The sequence below is a fragment of the Protomyctophum bolini genome, assembly GCF_963924005.1.
Source record: "Protomyctophum bolini genome assembly, chromosome: 4".
NCBI classification, from domain to species: domain Eukaryota; kingdom Metazoa; phylum Chordata; class Actinopteri; order Myctophiformes; family Myctophidae; genus Protomyctophum; species Protomyctophum bolini.
In genome coordinates, this window is record NC_137865.1 from 15,787,427 (window position 1) to 15,806,971 (window position 19,545).

At 41.7% G+C, this 19,545-nt stretch overlaps 1 protein-coding gene across 4 annotated transcripts in view; it reads left to right on the forward strand.

The window, feature by feature from the left end:
- Nucleotides 1–131: 131 nt before the first annotated feature.
- The window catches only part of cald1b (caldesmon 1b), a 47,509-nt gene continuing 28,095 nt past the window's right edge, over nt 132–19,545 (forward strand). For 2 of the 4 annotated variants that reach the window (XM_080762467.1, XM_080762470.1), the window contains exons 1-2: nt 132–265; nt 17,629–17,731. In XM_080762467.1, coding sequence (XP_080618593.1) covers nt 17,658–17,731 — 74 coding nt within the window. In that variant the 5' untranslated portion in view covers nt 132–265; nt 17,629–17,657. Of the gene's footprint in view, nt 266–1,904; nt 1,990–17,163; nt 17,301–17,628; nt 17,732–19,545 lie in introns of those variants that run through there. The other 2 variants (XM_080762469.1, XM_080762468.1) reach the window with 2 other exon arrangements.

Here is a 19,545-nt window from a genome sequence, read left to right on the forward strand (position 1 = left end):
GCATAATCCGAGTTACACAGACTCTGCACTCACAAATTCATAGGCGCCGCCTGCCTTATACTGTGAACCTTTCAGGGCTACTGTGAACCAAAACCAAATACAGTATATGACCGAATTTGCAGCCTGCAGGACAGGAGGGGCTATATGCATGCTTGTGGTGTAGCGGTTATAACCCCTCGACTCTACATGCGCTTTCTGTTGACTTCGCACAAGTCAAGGAGCCAGGTACCTTACAGCCGGCTTAGCTCTACAGTCTGCAGAACTGGTAAGTTTTAATTTAAAGACAAGTTTTTATATGCGTGATGCTCAACATTTAACATGAGAAGTTCAAGCTCATATCATGGCTTGTTAAAATGCATATTTGCGCAGAAAGATATTTCAGTCTACCATGCAGTTTGCATACATGTCATTGCGCTTTTGGTTATAACTTATTTTATTTATCAGTTGACTATAGTGATGAGAGTAGCATGTGTGTTTGAATTGCATATAGTGTTGCAGCAATAACATCCATCCTGCGATTCCCTCATGCTCATATACCATTACCGAGAAATAGGCTTTGCGTATGCTGATTAAATCATTAAGTGAAAGTTTCCACTGATATTCTAGTTATCCCATCCGCTTGATTTGTTTGACACGATCCATAATTATGCTCAATAATAGCCTGTAGCTATAGGCTACTATTTTAGAACATAGGTTATTCTTCAAGCCTTTGCAGGTATAGGACTATAGGCACTACAAAAGCCATATAGAAAATTGCTGATTTATTTTCCATGCACATGGGGTAGTCTAACATATTCCAGACTTTGTGGAATATGATAAAGGTGAAGTGCCACTTATTTTTCTCTTTTAATGCCATATATCTAATAGCTCTAATCTTTAAATGCAATTTCTGGGAACTCACTCAAAAGCTTATGGTTTGACTTCCAATTTATTTTAGTCAGATATTATGGTGAAGGCAGCGAACCAGAGAGTGGATCTAATTGTGCAAGGGAAATGCAGACAAGGCGAGGACAGAACAGATGGGCAAGTTTTGAAGCAATCCTTGGTTCTCTTTTAAATGTGATGGAAAGCCTTGACTATATAAAGTGCCCCTCGGGCACAGCTCTCCACCAGGGCAGGTCAGGTTGTGGCCTCCTGGTGGCGCTATAATAGGCCAATGTCAAAAGGGTGAGATATATTCCTCAGCCTAGTAGGAAAGTCTATGAAAGATTTCACGTAAATTGCATGCTGCGTTCATGATTTGAGGCTTTTTGTTCAAAACGGGCCAATCCTGCAAACTTTGAAAGCCAATGTTAGCCAATTAGGATGGAATATGAAATATCGGACAGATCCGTCTTGAACACATGACTATAGAATGAATAGAATGTATATATAGAGATAGTGTGTAACAATTTGCGGAATTTTTGGACAGAATCTGATATCCAAAATTTTTCAAAAGTCGGCCTCCTGGTGGCCCTATAACAGGCTGTTCTGGAAAAATTCGGGTTCATCGTTGGCATCCAGGGAGTGTGTCTGCAAAATTTGGCATCGACCGGGTTAACGGTGCCGGAGATTAGCTGTACAAAGACGGATGGACACACACACACACACACACACACACACACACACACACACACACGTGTGCAAAACATACTCTCTTCCCATGCCTTCGGCCTGGTGGAGACAATCATTTTTGCAACGTTACCCATGCAAAGTGAATTTTAATTGTATGTCATGTAATGGATCACATACTTTAGAAAGCACTTGCAATCATCTTGAGTCAGTGAGTCATTTCCTGAAAAGGCAGTCTTGGATTTAGACGATTAACATTTTTCTTTCAGCATGTTTTCATATGGGATACATGGACGGCTAATTGCAAGCCACTGCATCTTAAACCACACCACCAAGTTGTAGTAGGCCTATTATATGCAGAACACTGGAAGATGTGGAACATGTATGTGCATAACGGGACGACAGAAACATGATGCATTCCCCAATCATTAAGCAACGGTAAACTGAAACGCATGGATTTTGTCAATGTGCAAATTATGTTATAAGTGGCTTGCAGATGTTATTCTAGTAACATCAAAATCTAAAATTCCTCTTTTTCCTCTCCGAGAGGCACAGTTGCATCTGGTCTTACCCAAGGCAGAAGTGAATACTGTAATTTGACTTTACTCTGTGTTTGTCATACATTAAGCAGAAAGCAGGCGTCTGGCTGTGGAAAAGCTGTGGGCTTTTGTTCGACATGCCAAGTCAGTCTCCTATTCCTTAGATGGTATTGAAGATAGAGGCCGGGTTGGTGAGTGCGTTAGCATCAGCGCTGCTGATGAACAATGACCTTGTCCCATGGGTGATGGGGAATGTGCTTTGGCTGCTTACAGAGGTATGCTTACCACAGCATCCTATATATCCTCATCCTCGTCATTGAACTCAGACTAAAGCCTAATTCATACTTTGTTGTCGTATGGTGAACTATATTAGCCCCAAAGTCTGTGGTCATCATGTGAAACTATATATGACAGTGAGACAACAAACTATTGATTAACCCTATAAAGTCTGCGGCCATGATGTGAAACTACAGTACCACCAGCCTCTCATGGTGCCATAATTAACATATCTCACTACAACTGTATAAAGCGAGACAGCTTTACAAATACCAATTTAATGTTCCTCTGAATGACTTGCATGTCCGGTAAGAAAGCTGCAACAAATTAGTTTCACCCAAACAGAACTTTGCACGGGGAACGATGATTGTTTTACGAGTTGACGGGAAATGTGGTAACTTGTGAAGTGGAGCGTGCACATGCAGAATAGATTTTAAACAGTGCGGGACCCTTGGTGAGTTAAATTCACCAAAGTGAGAAACTGATACAGGCCACAATTTCAGCCACAGGGATTTCAGTCTGCCTGAGCACAAATAGACCTCTGTAACTGGATGGTGGTTTGGGCTCAATGAGGAGAAGGCTGTCTACTCGGTGGTTATACAGGTGTGACAGTCTAAATGGGAGAGGAAATGCTTTTCCACATGAGCAAATTACAGGAGGGTGAGAGGTTAGTGTTAGTGCGTCTGGCATTAATGGACTCATTCATCAGCCATCAGTCTGCCATATCCGCCCACTTAGATGTATGGTAGATATACAGTACATCATTGGCTCTATTGACTCTAATGGACAGATGGCGACGTAAGCCCTATATACGACTTAAGCCCTATATACAACTTAAGCCTGACTTAAGCCCGATATACTTTGTTGTGCAACAACAGATCTACAAGCGCACTACGCATCACGACGTGGGACGTTGTGACCTTATCGATTTACAAACTCGGGAACATTCTTTGGAATTTCTTTTTAAATCTTTGAACTTTTACAACCGAAATAGCGATGCCAGGTTCAAAGTGGTTAATTAGTTTAATTCGTTACTGACACACGCCTGCTTTCAACATCTGATATTAGTTGAAATATAGTAGCTGCATGGGGCCTTTTCTGTGTGCTGCAGACAGATGTTTTAGGTCAAAATTATGAATACTCCATACAGACATGATTCCATAATCTACCTTTGATTATTGACAGCTATGGTTAATTTCAAACACAGATCTGCCCTCCAGTATTATTGTCTGCTTTCCAGATGCTTTATGGAAAATTGGTTCAATGCGATCACAATGGAAACAAGTTATTCTTAGATTGCCCGTTTGGATAGCAGCAGCAGGTATTTCCAAGAGCAAAGGACACTTTTGTCCATATGGCCTTGTGCCTCGCCAAGCTGGGACACTACAACCGACATTGGCTGAGTACTACTTCCTTAAAAGGAGAGCTAGTAGTACACCAACTCATTTGATGGGCTGTGTACAGGGAGTTGCACCGTAGGACCCCACTTGAAGAGTAAATTATAACGTAATTGTATTTCTTGTCACTGACTCAATATATCTGATAATTTGGTCAATTTCTGACCATGTTTTAATCACTTTCACCCTAGTATCCCTGTTATAGACCTGTCAAAATGATCAATACTTTTTCAATAGCAGACCAACAGCTGTAAATAAGCAATTGTAGAACAATTTTGATTTTTTTTAACTTTTATTTAACTTTTTAAATAGTGGATAAAGTTACATAAACGGAAGTTGGTCATCGGATCAAATCCAAAATGATGGATGGTCCGGATGGACTCCATTCTGAGCTCAGGTTTGTCTCTTTCTATTAGATTTCAGTCACTTTCATCCACTGGCACCGACTGACAGTTGTGGCATTTGCTGACCAAAAAAACAAGCCGGGTGCTGAAGTACTCAGCAAACAGAGGAAGATAAGATCACGCTGAGATGTTGACACTATAGACGAACAGGATTTCCCTGCGAGTACATTGTGCACATGCCCTTTACAGTATTGGTAGTACTGTACTGTGGCTGTCAACCACAGACATACACTGTTCAAAAGTACTGTACACAAACTCTGCCGTGCCGTGCTGTGATGTGCTGTGCTATGTTATGTTAATGCTGTGGCTGCAGCACACCGGTTGGAATCTGCGTTCTGGTCAAGGAGTTTTTCATATGTGACCATGTTTGGTCATGTGGAACAAGCTGCTGAGCCTTCTTGATTGATTGCAAACGCCTTTTTGACTTGTGTTTATCTATAAGTGTGTGGAGGCCTTTTCTTTATCATTTAAGTGTGTGTGTGCTGTGGCTGATGTGGGGACATACAGTAGATGTGAGAAACATTATATACATTGTATGCATTTAGCTTTCAAGTTACATCATTTAGTGCAACAGTTAAATAAATAATCTTTTACAAAAAAAACACAAAAAAAATCTAGAACCGGTCAGATTGACCCCAAATTCGAATCACATAACGAGGGGCTTCTCTACAACACATACAGTAGGGGCGCCACAAATGTGACAAATGTCACGCTGTTTGTTGCAGAAATATGTCTTTTCTTTAATCATCATTTAATCATCACCAAATTAGATACACTTGACTTTGTTGGGAGTCATGTGGCAATGATTCATGATTGATGAGCTTTTTAGGTTTTACTGTTTGCTTTACTTTGTTTCCGAAATTAGTGGGAGGAGCCTATTCTCATTCAAATAACAAGACAGGGTCTAATAACGCCCAATTCCCCATGTAGAGACCGGATGTCGGCCCATTCACTCTCGTTCAGACCGATCCTCTTATGGTGGTATGTCTTTGTTTTTAAGGCCCCCTATCCCTCCTATGTCCAGCTTTGAGGGTGCGTGTAAACACAAACTTTGATTCAGCGGCGGAGCCTTGAATCTGTCAGGAGAGACAGACATGGGCCAATGGGCGTGTCGGTCGGATCGGCACTACACATGGATCCTCGCGATGTTTGCAAATTGCGGCTGTGTTCCAAGTTTGAAGTCAGACGGTCAAAAGGTTCTTTAGATATGTGAACTAAAAACACACACACACAGACAGACATAATAGATAGTAGGATGTTTCATCCCGATCCAAGCACCTTCGACTTCCATTTTGTGAAAATAAATGTGTGGATGTATACCCTTTGGCCTACTACGCCGAGACACAGACTCACAGACACAGACAGACTTCACCTAGAATGGCTAGCCTCCTAAATCTACATTAGAACGGCCTGGCTTCCTGTGAATCTCAGAGATCCCGTGACCAACATGAGACATCATCTAAGTCAGATATCAGTCATCTATCTCTATCGCTATCTCTATGACGTATTACTAAAAATTGTCCTCATGCTAATCCGAGCTAAATTAGTGGAGCTATACTTGTTTGACCTACTGGCAGTGTGTATAAATTAAAAATGTAGTGCTGATTGGTCCATTTTGCAAGATTAGCTCCTGACATTCACAACCGCAGCTTCCTATAGGGTCCTGGTGGCTGCCTGCAACTGACAACTAACGCAGCCCTATAGGTAGATCACCCATCCTGGCAGAGATATACTGGATAGTACTGTAATGATTGTAAAGAAATAATGACTAAAGTTGATCTAAACATAACCTGGAGGATATTTCCTGACAAAGCTTTACAGTGCCTCACTTTGACATCTGTGATTAATAAATTGGCATAAATGATTTGAAGAAGACTTCATCCAGCTGGTCGTTACAAAGCCACGATATCATACAAATATAACATATAGTTTGTACACAACATTCTGGAATGCACAAATTCACAAGGGAGAACTAAGTGTTGAAACTGTTATGGGATTTTATTGGAAGTCTTTAAACTTCTATTGCACACTGTGGTGCATTATTATCTCGTAACATTTATTAGAACCTGCAGCTGGCAGCTTGAGCCATTCTTTGGCCAAGTCCTTAAGCAACAAAGGCTTTCAGTTCCTTTTTATGGAAAATACTGGCACTGGTCACTTATCTGACAAGTTAAAACAACATACGTTAGGTACATTTAATCGACAGTTGATGAAGGGAATGATTCATAAAGCTATTCCAGGAACATGAATGATTGCCCTAGAATACATTTGTCTAGTTCACTTTTTAAGATGATAGGGTTCTTGACATGAAAACACTTTAAACACGTAAATGTCCAATAACTCTGCCTGGATGCACTCTCTGCACTGCGTGCGTCCTCTGACCCGCATGCAGCCATGCACCAACCCACTCAACTTCCAGGAAGCTTTCTCTTGCGTTTTGCAGCTGTTGCGAGCACTTTATTATTGCCGTTGCTCTGTCCTCCTAATGTCATTTTCATGTAAGGTAACTGAAGAGTCCTTGGTAAATAAATTACATTTAGAGCAGGTACAGTAGGATGTCGGCAGTTTGAGAACATATGTTTATATTATTTACTTAAGTTCCAGATGATTTTGGCTGATGATGATGGCATGTCCCAACGTAACATAATGTCCTTCCAAACTGCAGGACTTTCCTCTCCTTGTACTGAGGCATTTATATTCCGTCGAACGACAGTGCTGTGTGCCGAAAGTAGGAGATAAACACAACGTTTTGCTTAGCAACCGTATTAGGGTATTAGTGTTTGTATTAATTTTGTTAGGTTTTCAAGTTCAAACTGAGGCCAAAACGAAATGGTTCTACACAGACAAAGAAACAAGTTATAGTATCTTTCCATATAAAACATCAAATTGTAAAAAATCATATTATACGTTTAATATTGTATCATTCAAATAATTAGCCAAGCATTTAGTAATTTCCTAATATTAAGTCAAAATATCCATTCAAATTATTATTCTTAAACATAAGCCACATCACTGGAAGTAAAGTAACACTGGAACATTAAACCAAATTCAGACACATGGAAAACATCATGCAGCAACACACAACAAACACACAGGCGTACGTTTGTGCATGTGTTTAAAGACAAAGGGACAATGGAATGCAGGCCCGTTTGTGGTGGAAGGAAGTGAGAGGGAGGCACTACCACAGGTACCCCTGAACCAATTTGGTGTGTCCTTGTGGAGCGGAAGAGAAGTGAACATGAGCATCGCGCCTGTCACAGACATGCACAGAGCAAGTTCAGTCAGGAAAATCATGCATCGTTCATTGGGCATCATGCATGGTTCATTGGGTTCAGCATCACGTTCTCATTCACATGATTCACTCATCCAATCACACACTCATTCCAGCTTCATACCAGCTATTTAAACTGGAGGTTTGCACTGCTCATCCTGCTTGTTTGCTGCTGCATACTGGTACTGCTGCGCTGCTGTCTGCTTCAACTTTTTCTGCTCACCCTCCTCCACCCCAGCTACTACCTGTCGTTGTGGATCTGCTGTTTAGGTACGGGGGATTCGAAGTCCCTATGGTTGGGACTGATGCGCTTGATCAGAGTACCTAAAAAGCAGATCCAATTAATCGCCAAACCCTAATAAATATATTGCTCATTTTATATTCAATAAATATATATTCCATTTATGAGTTGTCCTGACTGAACTAACACATTTGAATGCTGAAATTCACAACATCTTTAGTGAATAAAATGTTAACCAATCTGTAGATTATGTTCACACAATATAACTAACACAACTGCGGTGGTTGGAGGTGAAGACCAGTCTTGCCAGATGTACGATAATTATCGTATTTGTACGATCATTTTAGCCTCTGTAAGATATATCAATAATAATAAAAAAATTCTAATTGTAACCCCGCTAATAAATATTTGAGACAGGACCCAATATAATAAAAGTGCATTTACAAAAGACAAGAAAACAGGCTTACCCCTTGACAGATCGGCTCACACATCCCCTCTCACCAACACTTACTGGCAGTGTTGTGAGGCCCCATGGATTTCTGACCTGCTACCTACCTGCCTGTTCAGAAAGGCTTTAAATACCCCTGTCACTTATGACGTCACATATTGACCTATGCCTCCCTCTAGGGGCTACATAATGTACGATCATTTCCCCATATCACAAAAAAGTGTGTGAATTCACTAAATCCCCTGGCTGCTGATTCGGGATTCGGTTTGGCTTTTCAAAATAAGTCAGCAAATCAGGAGATCTGACTTGGAGGCATTAAAAACACTGGTCGTGTCTTACCAGTCCAGTCCAGTTCCAGGCTTTTATTTGTGTAAGTTCCAGGAAGTTGCCTGCTTCCATGTAACATAAGTGTTTGCCTCATAGGAGTAAGGTTGTTTCTTACACAAAATACACAATTTCCTTTTTTGTTGTTGCTGTGTACGATAGTTAGATACGATAATCTTAAGCCTCCGGTACAATAATTCAGCATTTCCCATCTGGCAACACTGGTGAAGATCCTGTGGTAGGGTACGTAGGAACACAGATATTGCATGAAATTCAAAGCGAAATACCGTGCCTTTCTAAACCAGCTCTCCGTTATAGCTAAATGAGCGAGCTCAGGCTGGGTTCTAATTCTGTGTATGACATGAAAAAACATATTGCAGCTTTAACTATGGATGACTCGTCTTGAAACTCAAAGGTCACAGGTTTGATCCCCATGACAAATAAGTGTGTCCAGTCCATCAACAGCTGTTTGTGTTTCTCCATGTCTCCATGAGCAAGAAACTGAAACCCTAGTCTGTAATACAGTTTTGAATATCGCAAAAAAACCCCACTGCAGACCAAACCAAATCGTTTCCGACAATAGACTGATTGTAAAGTTCTTGTTTGAATATTCATGAGCATGCAGTGCCTGGTGAGTTGGAGTTTGCAAATGGTAAGCCAGTGATGAATGTCCAGTGGCATGAGAACAGACTGACCATGGGTGAAGGCTGAGAGATGGCGGGGGGAGAGAGAATAAGAGAAAATTGTAAAGATAGCTGAGAGAGAGAGAGAGAGAGAATGGGTCCCGTGCCAGCTTGCTGTGAGTTTGAACAGCCAGGCCACAGAGGGGAGTTGCTAGGGCGACATGCCCAGAGAGTCAAATCAGTTACAGATGTATCATTTAGAATCTGTGCTGGCCGCCTGTCATTCGTGAAATGATTTGTGTATTTGACTATACCTTATGACAGGAGGACGGGGTACTACAACAGTAGGGGGGGGGGGGGATCTGCTGAAGCAAGCTGCCCATGCATAAATGAGGAGATTAGTGAGTATCTTTTACGGTTTACGTAAAGTGAGCTTTTTGTTTCCTTGTTCAAGGTAGTGAGATGCATACATCACTGTTTGCTCAAAATCAGAAGGAGAATTCTACAGGCCAAAAGAGTTGCTTTGTAGAAAGCACACAGCAAAACTGTTTATTGCGGTGCAGAGGGTAGTATGATCTTCATCATCATCATTTTGCTGTGAAGTCTTCCATTTATCTGTGTGTTTTTGCTGTACATGAGCTGTGAGAGGAGATGATGCCAAGCCAGTGCCACACACACACACACACACACACACACACACACACACACACACACACACACACACACACACACACACACACACACACACACACACACCGCTTCTCAAAACATCACCTGCTCCATGATGAATGGATACATGTTATCATTCTGTGACATGATATGTGGTGTGTGTGTGTGTGTGTGTGTGTGTGTGTGTGTGTGTGTGTGTGTGTGTGTGCGTGCGTGCGTGCGTGCGTGCCTGAGTATGTGCGTATGTGCGTGTGCATGTGCACGTCTGTATGGGTGCTGTAGTATGTGTGCAGTCATGCACATATTAAGCTTGAGTGTCAGGGAATAGTGTGGATATGTGCGTGCGTGCGTGCGTGTGCATGTGCGTGCGCATGCGTGCGTGTGTGGCAGTTGCCTCCGGCAGCCAAAGTAGGAGTTTTCGAGTCCCGCACATGTGGAGCCTCATTGGCCTTCTGGACTCAAGCCAACCCAAACAGGACTGGAGCAGCACTCTGACATGTCTGTGAGCTGTTAGCCTGCAGGTCAGCCTTTGTCTGCAGCTCCATAACGTCCACACTGCTCCAACCTCCAGGCTCCCAAACACAAACCAGCTTTTGTCACACCCCAGACCCTTAATTGGTCCCATATAAGAACGGCTGTATGGGAGTGATGGATAGCAGTGTGTCACATGTCTGATGACTGAAACTGGGGTCAGACAAAGCAGCAGTCAATCAAAACAAAATGCATAGTCAGTTGAATTAGGGAAGGTTGTGGCTATAAATAATGATGATGAAAATGATATTGAAGACATTACTGACACTATATGAGTGTTGGAAATGGATGGGCTTAGACTATGTGTGTTCAGTGGCAAGGCACAAGGTGCCCTTGATTGGATAGTTGACTGATGTTGTCTCTACATGCAGGGTAAAGGGGGGTGCACATAGCTGGAATGCCTCCTACATCACCGCTGAGAGGGACACTTTGTGTGATGATGGAGGACCATGGAGGAGGAGGCAAGGAAAGGAGACAGGGGTTGATTTGAGTCAAGGAGCACGCATGCTAGGAAGGGAGGGAGAGATTGCACTTCGTTTGTGTATCTACAATGGTAACTCTGGCTGGCCATCTGCATTCTGCACCTGTGAGCCCCTGGATTCCTGACCTTGTCAACCTGCAGACTGACATCTGACAAGCATCTTGACCAAGTCGTGCGATAACATTCTTTACTCAGCAGTCAGCACCCTACAGCAGCTGGACAGCGAGTCACGGTTAATAAAAGAAAGGCTGTCAAAATCCGGATTGTTAATTTAACTCTGTGAATGTTGCTGTGTAGGCCCTACTGAATGAGTGACTCTCTCTGGTGTAAACTTCAGCATGGCGGATGTTGACAGCTGACAGAGATTTGCCAAAGCTGTTATAACATTATGTCTTGATAGATGTGTTCGGTCAGATATGAGCATACCTGGATGTTATTAAGTGATTTCCTTCCTTTAAATAATTTAACCTGCCAAAGAAAATAGCCAGGCCAGACCCCTCACTGTCTCTGGCAGTCATTCTTAGGCTCTACTGTTACATATCATTATGGTTTAGACCTCGGAAATAACCACCTACTTCAAACCACTTGGATTTAGTAATATTTTTTATAAATGTTGTCCAAAAATATTTAATAAAGTAATGTAATAAACTTTTTTTTCTTTTGTTTTTCCTGGGAATTTAATGTGGATAAGAGTGCCATGATTTTCCAGGAGTTGTTATGTGTACTCGTAATGCCTGTGCTTCACATTTTAAAGCAGAAAAAGATCCCTTCTGGCCCATGGTGTTTTCAAGCCTCTGTGACTGTATATGGTATTGGTCATTGTGGAAATCTAAACCGTCATACACTCCTGTGTCCTGTCCCATTATCGGCCAGTGTTCAGCACTGGTGGGCTGCTCTTCAGACCTCACAGATCATATAGATAAAAGGAAGGGCAGACGATGAAGCCTGCCACTTATAAGTCTGTATACTGTTGTGTACACGCGGCTACACTGCCTCATATGGTCAGTGTAAACAGAACCAGGCTCTGGGCTGGACTGCCTTTTTACTGACTGAAATGTCAATGTTACGACCATTTTATGGAGTCGTGAGTTGAGCAGCTGCTGGCCCCTTCTTTCGAGTGTTGACACGGTTAGTGACTCGGTTCTGATGTCAGTCCTCTATGCAAAAAAAAAAGAAAAACATTGTTTGCAGTTGTGCCTTGTTATCAAGAGGACAGAAATCTATTAATGCGAGTAAAACAATTAAATGCATGGACTATGATGTGTCAGAAAAACACGACTCAAAGGTTTGCAGTCTCCTACAGTGTGTGTGTGTGTGTGTGTGTGTGTGTGTGTGTGTGTGTGCGTGCGTGCGTGCGTGCGTGCGTGCGTGCGTGCGTGCGTGCGTGCGTGCGTGCGTGCGTGCGTGCGTGTGTTTTCTGTCTGTGTGTGAAAGAGAGTGAGAGAGATAAAGAATTGGAGCAAGGATGAATGTTTGTGTGTGTCGGAGAGATGGAGAGTGGGGAGACAGCGATGGAAAAGCTCATTCCTGAATGCCAGTGCATCCCAGACAGAATGTGGCTTTCATCAGAATTCCAGATCCTGTACTCAGTCGGATTCCTTCGTCGTGTGCCGGGATGCTGAATGTTTTCCTTCACCACTGTCTACTCTATGGCCTCATCTGCATTACATGAACGAGACCACCCACACAAAACGTTACAGCTTGTCCAATCTTTTTGGTGTATCAACGTGACCCATATCCCCTACCATTAGTGGGGGGCTGAGAAGGATAGTGACATGCTCTAGTAAAATATGGAAGAGGTCTTGTATCACTACAGAGACAGAATAGAGAGGAATGTTCCCAGTGGAAGTCATCGTCTTGTCTCACTACAGGGACAGTCTCGGACAGAATAGAGAGGAATGTTCCCAGTGGAAGTGATCGTGCTCTACTGACGTTGCTACTGTACAGCATGTGACTGGCTTAAAAGGATACTACACCCCAAAATGGCCTTTCCCCACTATCAATCACTTACCCTGTGATGTGCTGAACTGTTGTTGTTTTGTCGCATGCCGTAATCGAATTAAGAATCCCACAACAAAGGAATGTTTCATGAATTGAAGTAAATAGGGGTCCAACATGAACAACGGCAAACCCACTGCAAACTGGAAACCTTACCAACTCTTGAAACCATGCCTATTCTGGGGGGAACATTTGCCATAAATAAATAGCAGAGATATACAAGCTCCAAGTACAGTTGTAACTCAGGCAGGCCCATTTGAATGGTACAAAGCCTGCAGAGCTATAGTTCAGGCGGACAACTCGAGGTAGTGTGACAACCCTGATCAGGTGATTCATTGAAATGCACTCTTCAACTGGTTAGGGTGGGCTATTTAAACCTCCCTGCTTACCTGATCATGCCTTGCTTTGCCTCCTCGCTATACTGTGCTACTCTGCTGTCTGCTGCTGCCTCTCTGTTGTTTCGGAATCCCATTACCTCCCCAGCATACACCTGTGTGCTCTGTTTCTACGTTCCCCTTTGAAAAATAGCAGATCGACATGCTCAAAATGCGTCGCTTCGCGCCACGTTTCGAGCTTGTAGATCTACTAGATCTGCTATTTTGGATACTTTTGTGTGACGCTGTAGGTTTAGGTTTTTAGGTTTTTAGGTTTGATCAAGTAGTAGGCTGTAGTAGGGCATTGATTTGTGGGGAAAAAAACACAAAAAGTTAAAGGGATATTTGAACACCACGCCGCAGTTTTTAAGTTGCTTGATTCAGTATTTAGATATTTGATATTCATTTCAGTTGCCACGTATTCCATTGTAACGTCAAACTCCATTTTAACCAGGATAGATTCATCGAAAACACCCGTCCTTTTTTATGGTGACTGATACTGCCCTCCCAATACGTGAGGGGCATGAGTTTTTCTCATTTACTTTTAATAATTATTTCGTGTCCTCTGGCCTCCTCCTGCTCCTTATTCTTTTCCAAAACAATTATTAAAAATAAATGAAAACAGTAAATGATCAAACACAGGAGGCCCCCTCACGTATTAGGAGGACACTAGTGAGTCACCTGAAAAAAGGACGGGTGTTTTCGATGAATCTCTCATGGTTAAAATGGAGTTTGAAGTTACAATGGGTTTGTATGGGAAGGGGGTTGCATGGGCTGCTAACATGAATATAAATATCGAAATACTGAATATTTTATATATATATTTTAAGTTTTTCAGAAAATGTGTGCATCTGAACTCAGTTTGTGCTGAAACCCACAGGCGTGCTTGCTCCTCATTCATTGCACGACACTGTTTATAGCATCATCTGAAACACATCATCTGAAATAATAATCCTCTGAAATAAGAACAGAGTGTCGTGGACAAAATCACACAGTTTCATCACCGTTAGTCAATCACAGTTAGTCAGTCCTCCTTGTGTCAAGCATGAACAAGTGTGCATGTGAATAATTCTGTATTGCATTACAGTCAATCAGTCAGTCTTGTCATCTACAATGTTCAGGAATGCGTAGTAAGAAAGCTGAGGCTGTAAATAAAAAGAACACGCTGGTGCTTTTGATTTATTTTCATTAGATTTGAAATGCAAAATGTCCATATGAACTAAACACAGCTGTGCAGGTAAATTTTGGATAATTTGACATTTTCATGGGCGTGCAGTGGGTCAAACGTCCACACAACTGGAAAAGAACCTGGACTAAACAGGACGGCATTACTGTCATCAGAACCATTTGATAAGGAATTGGAATATTCTTTTTCCTCAGGAATCCGAGGACTGAACACAATATTACACTGCATCACTACTGACAGCATATTGTCTGAACATTTTACTATATCCATGCATCTCCAGCATATTCTCTATCAGCTAGTGAAAGGAGTTAGTGTCTTGGCCCAGGGTTTTATGACCTTATAACTAACTGAGATTCAGAAAATTACCCCCTGCCCATACAAACTTATAGAGATTTATTATTACTGTACTGTATTTGGCTGCAGATTGATTGCTGCATATGTAGATTGGATGTGGATTATATACTTTGGCAGCGACATACTAGAATTTTCCTTTTATCTATAGCCTAATACGGTATCTGTAATGTGTTTCACATGCATGCATACTTTTTCATGCTTGACACTAGGAGGATACAATGTCATAGAGCCTCAACTAAAACTCTACACAACAATAGTAAGACATGGAAAGGGAATATTCATAAACGTTATTTTTAAGCAGCGGGTTTTTTGTTGTAGCCCATATTACGTAAGTAAACGATAATGATATACCTGTCCACTCTTAAAGTGAAACCTCACAAACCCATATTTCATATTTTAGTATTTAGTGGTAAAAGGCAGTGATGCCAAGATAATATTTTGACCATTTACAGTATAATGGAAAACAAAACAAAATAAAAACGTCCACTGTTGCTAATAGCTGTAGATCTTTCTTTCTGTTTACACAGACAGAGACACTCTGGAGACTACATCATTTTACGGCGCAAACAAAACTTGCACTACTTAGTACCATGAAGTGAAAAACAAATAGTAGTAGTAGTAGTAATATTGCATTGCAACGCAGCCTTCCAATCAGCCCTGTCAATTATTCTGCCTCATCCTGTACGTCCACTTACCACTAGTTGGTAGCAGCTAATATCACTGTCATGTCACGTTGACCTGTGTTGTTTGTTTGTAATTGTTCCCACTGCATTGTATAGCATTATGCTGCCTCCCAGTTATACCTTACAGTAATTTCAAGACAAAGTCAAATTGTTTAATCACGCTGCTTTTGTGTATTTTTCTACTTTACAGTCTTCACCTCCCTCATTTCCAGCATGGGATATTGGATGCTGGTTTTAGACGGCGGGGTAATGGAGGCATTAGTAGGCTGAAGGACTTATTTTTTAGTAATGGTAATGACCTTTGAACAAATGATTGAGAAATATTGTATATCCCGTCTTCTTTGATTACCTGCAGATAAGGCATTATGTAATAATAATAAAAGATCTGTTGAGAAATTGTTATTTTTAACAGCTGGGCCGATGTCTAGCAGTTTATATTATGAAGCTATGCGTCTTACACCCCTGCCACTTTACAGGGCTTTAGGCACATGGAAGAAGGAGCTATCTGTCAATTGAGGATGTTGAGTGGAAAGCTACGGAAACTGGAGACATGCTAAATCAATTTCATTTTGTGGTCGTGCCAAAGCAATACAGTTTAAGATCATGCATAGATTAGAATGTATATATCTCACAATCACAGACATAATTTTAGCCTTATGATTTCCACCCATGTGCCTTAAATGCAAGACAGAAAGTCTATAACTCACTTGGTCATGCTGAAACTGCAAAGTTACTTCTCTAATGTATTAACTTGAATAAATTAAATAGTAGGTTTGAAACTCTAAATGGACCGTCAGTCCGTCACCCAGTGTCCCTCATCTTGCCCTCCCCCAAACAGAAATGTAACATAAACAAATTAGAGACTGTACTGTATGATATGAGTAAAAAGGTTTTATTGCAGTGGATTGCATGAAAAGGCATCAACTATAAAAGACACCAGTTGAATTTAATGCCATTACCTAATACCTACACTAGAACGGTGCCCGGCTGTAGAGCACAGAGTCGGTAACGATGGAAGTTGGAGATGCCCCACCCGGCTATGCAATACCCGTTGTACCCGTGTCAGAGTACCCGTTCCACCCATCTGTCTGTGTCCCTTTTATGTCCATATATGGCGATTTCTGTATCTGTCTCCCTGTATCCCTTTATTCCTATATATGGAGTTCTGTGTCAGGCATGCCCAGTATGAAGTGTTGTGATGTGATGTCAGAACAGGCCAGCTCCATATATGGAGATATATAAAATGTGTGACATTCCCAGTTCCCACACAACATCAACGTGAATGCGCTTGTGGGTTCTCCTTCTCTCCAAAGACGAGTGCCTGTCTCTTTCTGCATGCAACGAGCCCTTATGAAAACCTATACATGTCATGCAAATCTGACGTGAATTATTTAATCCAAATTAATCAATTAATTCATTTGATTAACTGGGAGACAGAGGAAAGATATGGACAGTGCCGGTCAGTGGTGAACTTTGTGAGAGAAACGGGTTCAGATATGAAGACACAAAAAAATAATGCATAGAGTGTAAGCTATACGTCGGGTGGGGAGAGAGAAGGTCACAGAGGGTATTTGAAAGAATGAATGGGAAAGAAATAGACAAAACAAGAGAAATATATTTCATAGAGACAGTCAGTGGAAGCAAGAGGTAGAAGGAGAGAGAGAGAGAGAGAGAGAGAGAGAGAGAGAGAGAGAGAGAGAGAGAGAGAGAGAGAGAGAGAGAGATAAAGAGAGAGTCAGGCAGGAGGAGGAGGAGGGAGACTGAGTATAACACTGAGAAAGAGGAGGCAGGCTTTGCCTTTTCTGGTAGTTAAGGCTGTTGAAAGAGCAAGCAGGAATTTGTTGTGCTGCAGAAGGTTCTGCTGAGATATAAACCAGACTGGAGAAGTAGATACAGGGAGAGAGAAGAGGGAGCTTGCTGTCCATGGACTAAACATCAGCTACTGTCAAGGTATTGTAAACTAGCAGGCGCTCTTTTAACTACGTGCCATAATGCTGTCTTGGGTGGTCGCTTGGCTTCATGCGTCTCTGATGACGTTGGAGCTCAGCTGTTGCATATGGTCTTGCCTATATGGCGGTGCATGTTGTTCTGCAATCAGGCCAGTCCATTGAAATCAGTTCAGTGTCATTCTGTTATACTGTTAAACTCTTCCTTTGAGTACAATCGTTTGAGCTCCATCATAAAGAGATGGCTTACAGTCATACTAGGAGCCGTGCTACATTTGGTGACCCTATAGTACAATTGGTCAATATTGATTTGTGTCTGATTTGTGTCTCAGCGTGAACACAAGGAGAACCTTTGGACATCATGGACGATGATTTTGAACGCCGCATGGAGCTGAGGAGACAGAAGAGGGAGCAGAGTCGTCAGGAGTCAGAGAAGTGAGTGACCTACAGGCTCTTTTATAAATGACATATCTTTGACATTTGCAACAACACTTTGTATGATTGTTATAAATTCTTGTCCTTTTGTGTCCTGAGTTTCATATTACGTTTGTTTTATTCACACACCTTTTTGGGAAGCTCAGTTTTTCACTTCAGTCAGGCACTTAGGTAGCTCTGTTAGTGTTGGGGGCCTAATCGTAAACTCAGTGAACTCACATCAGGACGTATTCCACTGTGTCTCGCATTGATTTTATTCAATGAGTGTCGTCGTGATAGTCATAGTGTATTTGCACATTTTGTATGTATGTGCATCTGCACACGCACACACGCACAAACAAACACTGCTCTAGTGTCGTGTAGTGGTCATGTTCATATTGTTTATCTCTTAGATGAAGGATGAGTCAATAAAGTGTAAGTAATGGAAGTGTGCTTTCATGTTAGGCCTATAATTATTTTAAATCACATAGACATGGACACGTGCATTCAAACACACAATCAGATAGATATGTACACATGCGCAGTGGTGTAAAGTAACTAAGTACATTTACTCAAGTACTGTACTTAGGTACAATTTTGAGGTATTTGTACTTTACTGGAGTATTACATTTTTTGAATTTCAGTACTTTTACTTCTACTCCACTACATTTCAGAGGGAAATATTGTATTTACGCCACTACAATTATTTGTAAACTTTAGTTAATTTGGAGATTTTCATTTTCATTAGAAAACCACCATTTCGTCCATTTGAAAATATCCGATCTCACAATGTGTCGCATTGTGGACTTGTAGATCTGCTATTTTCTAAAGATTTTGTACACATTTTGAACATTCTGCAATATGGGTACTACTTTAAGTACATTTTGATGCTGATACTTTTGTACTTTTGTTGAGTACATTTTTAATACGGGGCTTCTACTTGTAACGGAGTACATCTACATTGCAGTATTGATACTTTTACTTAAGTAAAACATTTGAATACTTTTTCCACCACTGCAGGCACACACACACACACACGCGCGCGCGCGCGCGCACACACACACACACACACACACACACACACACACACACACACACACACACACACAGACTAAAGCACGAGAACTGGAGACATACCTTTTTCATTATCCACAGCATCATAATTCAAAGCCTCATTAGTTTCAACGCTGTCTGGCTGACTTACTTTATTGCTCACAAACAAAATGTGATGCATGTCTGCACCTCACCAGGGCAAGATGTTTGAGTGGCTGAGCATTCATTACATTCAACTACTTCTGGTGGAGGACATCCCCATTTATAAATTATAATGGTTATTTGGCACAATAATCCCATATTAAATATCCTTGTTGTATCCCCTGTTGAATTTTGATCATTAGGAACCAAATGGGGGAGTCGAGGCTGAAATGTCAGAGTGGGCTCAACTGGGTAGGTCTTGAAAGAACCACTAAAACTGAGTGAAATGGACATTTAGTCAATGGCCTATTCGCCTTATAGGAGAAAAAGTCAGGAACCAAATCCATCAGACAGAGTGGGATAGGTGATGCGTTTTGATGACGTCATCGGAAAAAACATCCGTCGCACTGGCATGCAAAGGATTCTAGGAAATTGAGGCCCAATGCATTTCAATGGCTGCGGTGGCGCGCAGCGGGCGCGTTCCTCCTCCGCTCTGTTGTTGTTGATCGCCACTTTGGATTATCTTTCAAAAGGATCACACTAATTTAAAGCGGATTTTCATGATGAGGGAGGCCTGGCAGAAAGTCCTGTACAATGAAGTCGCAGTAGCATCCATAACATGGACCTTTAGACCGGAGAAC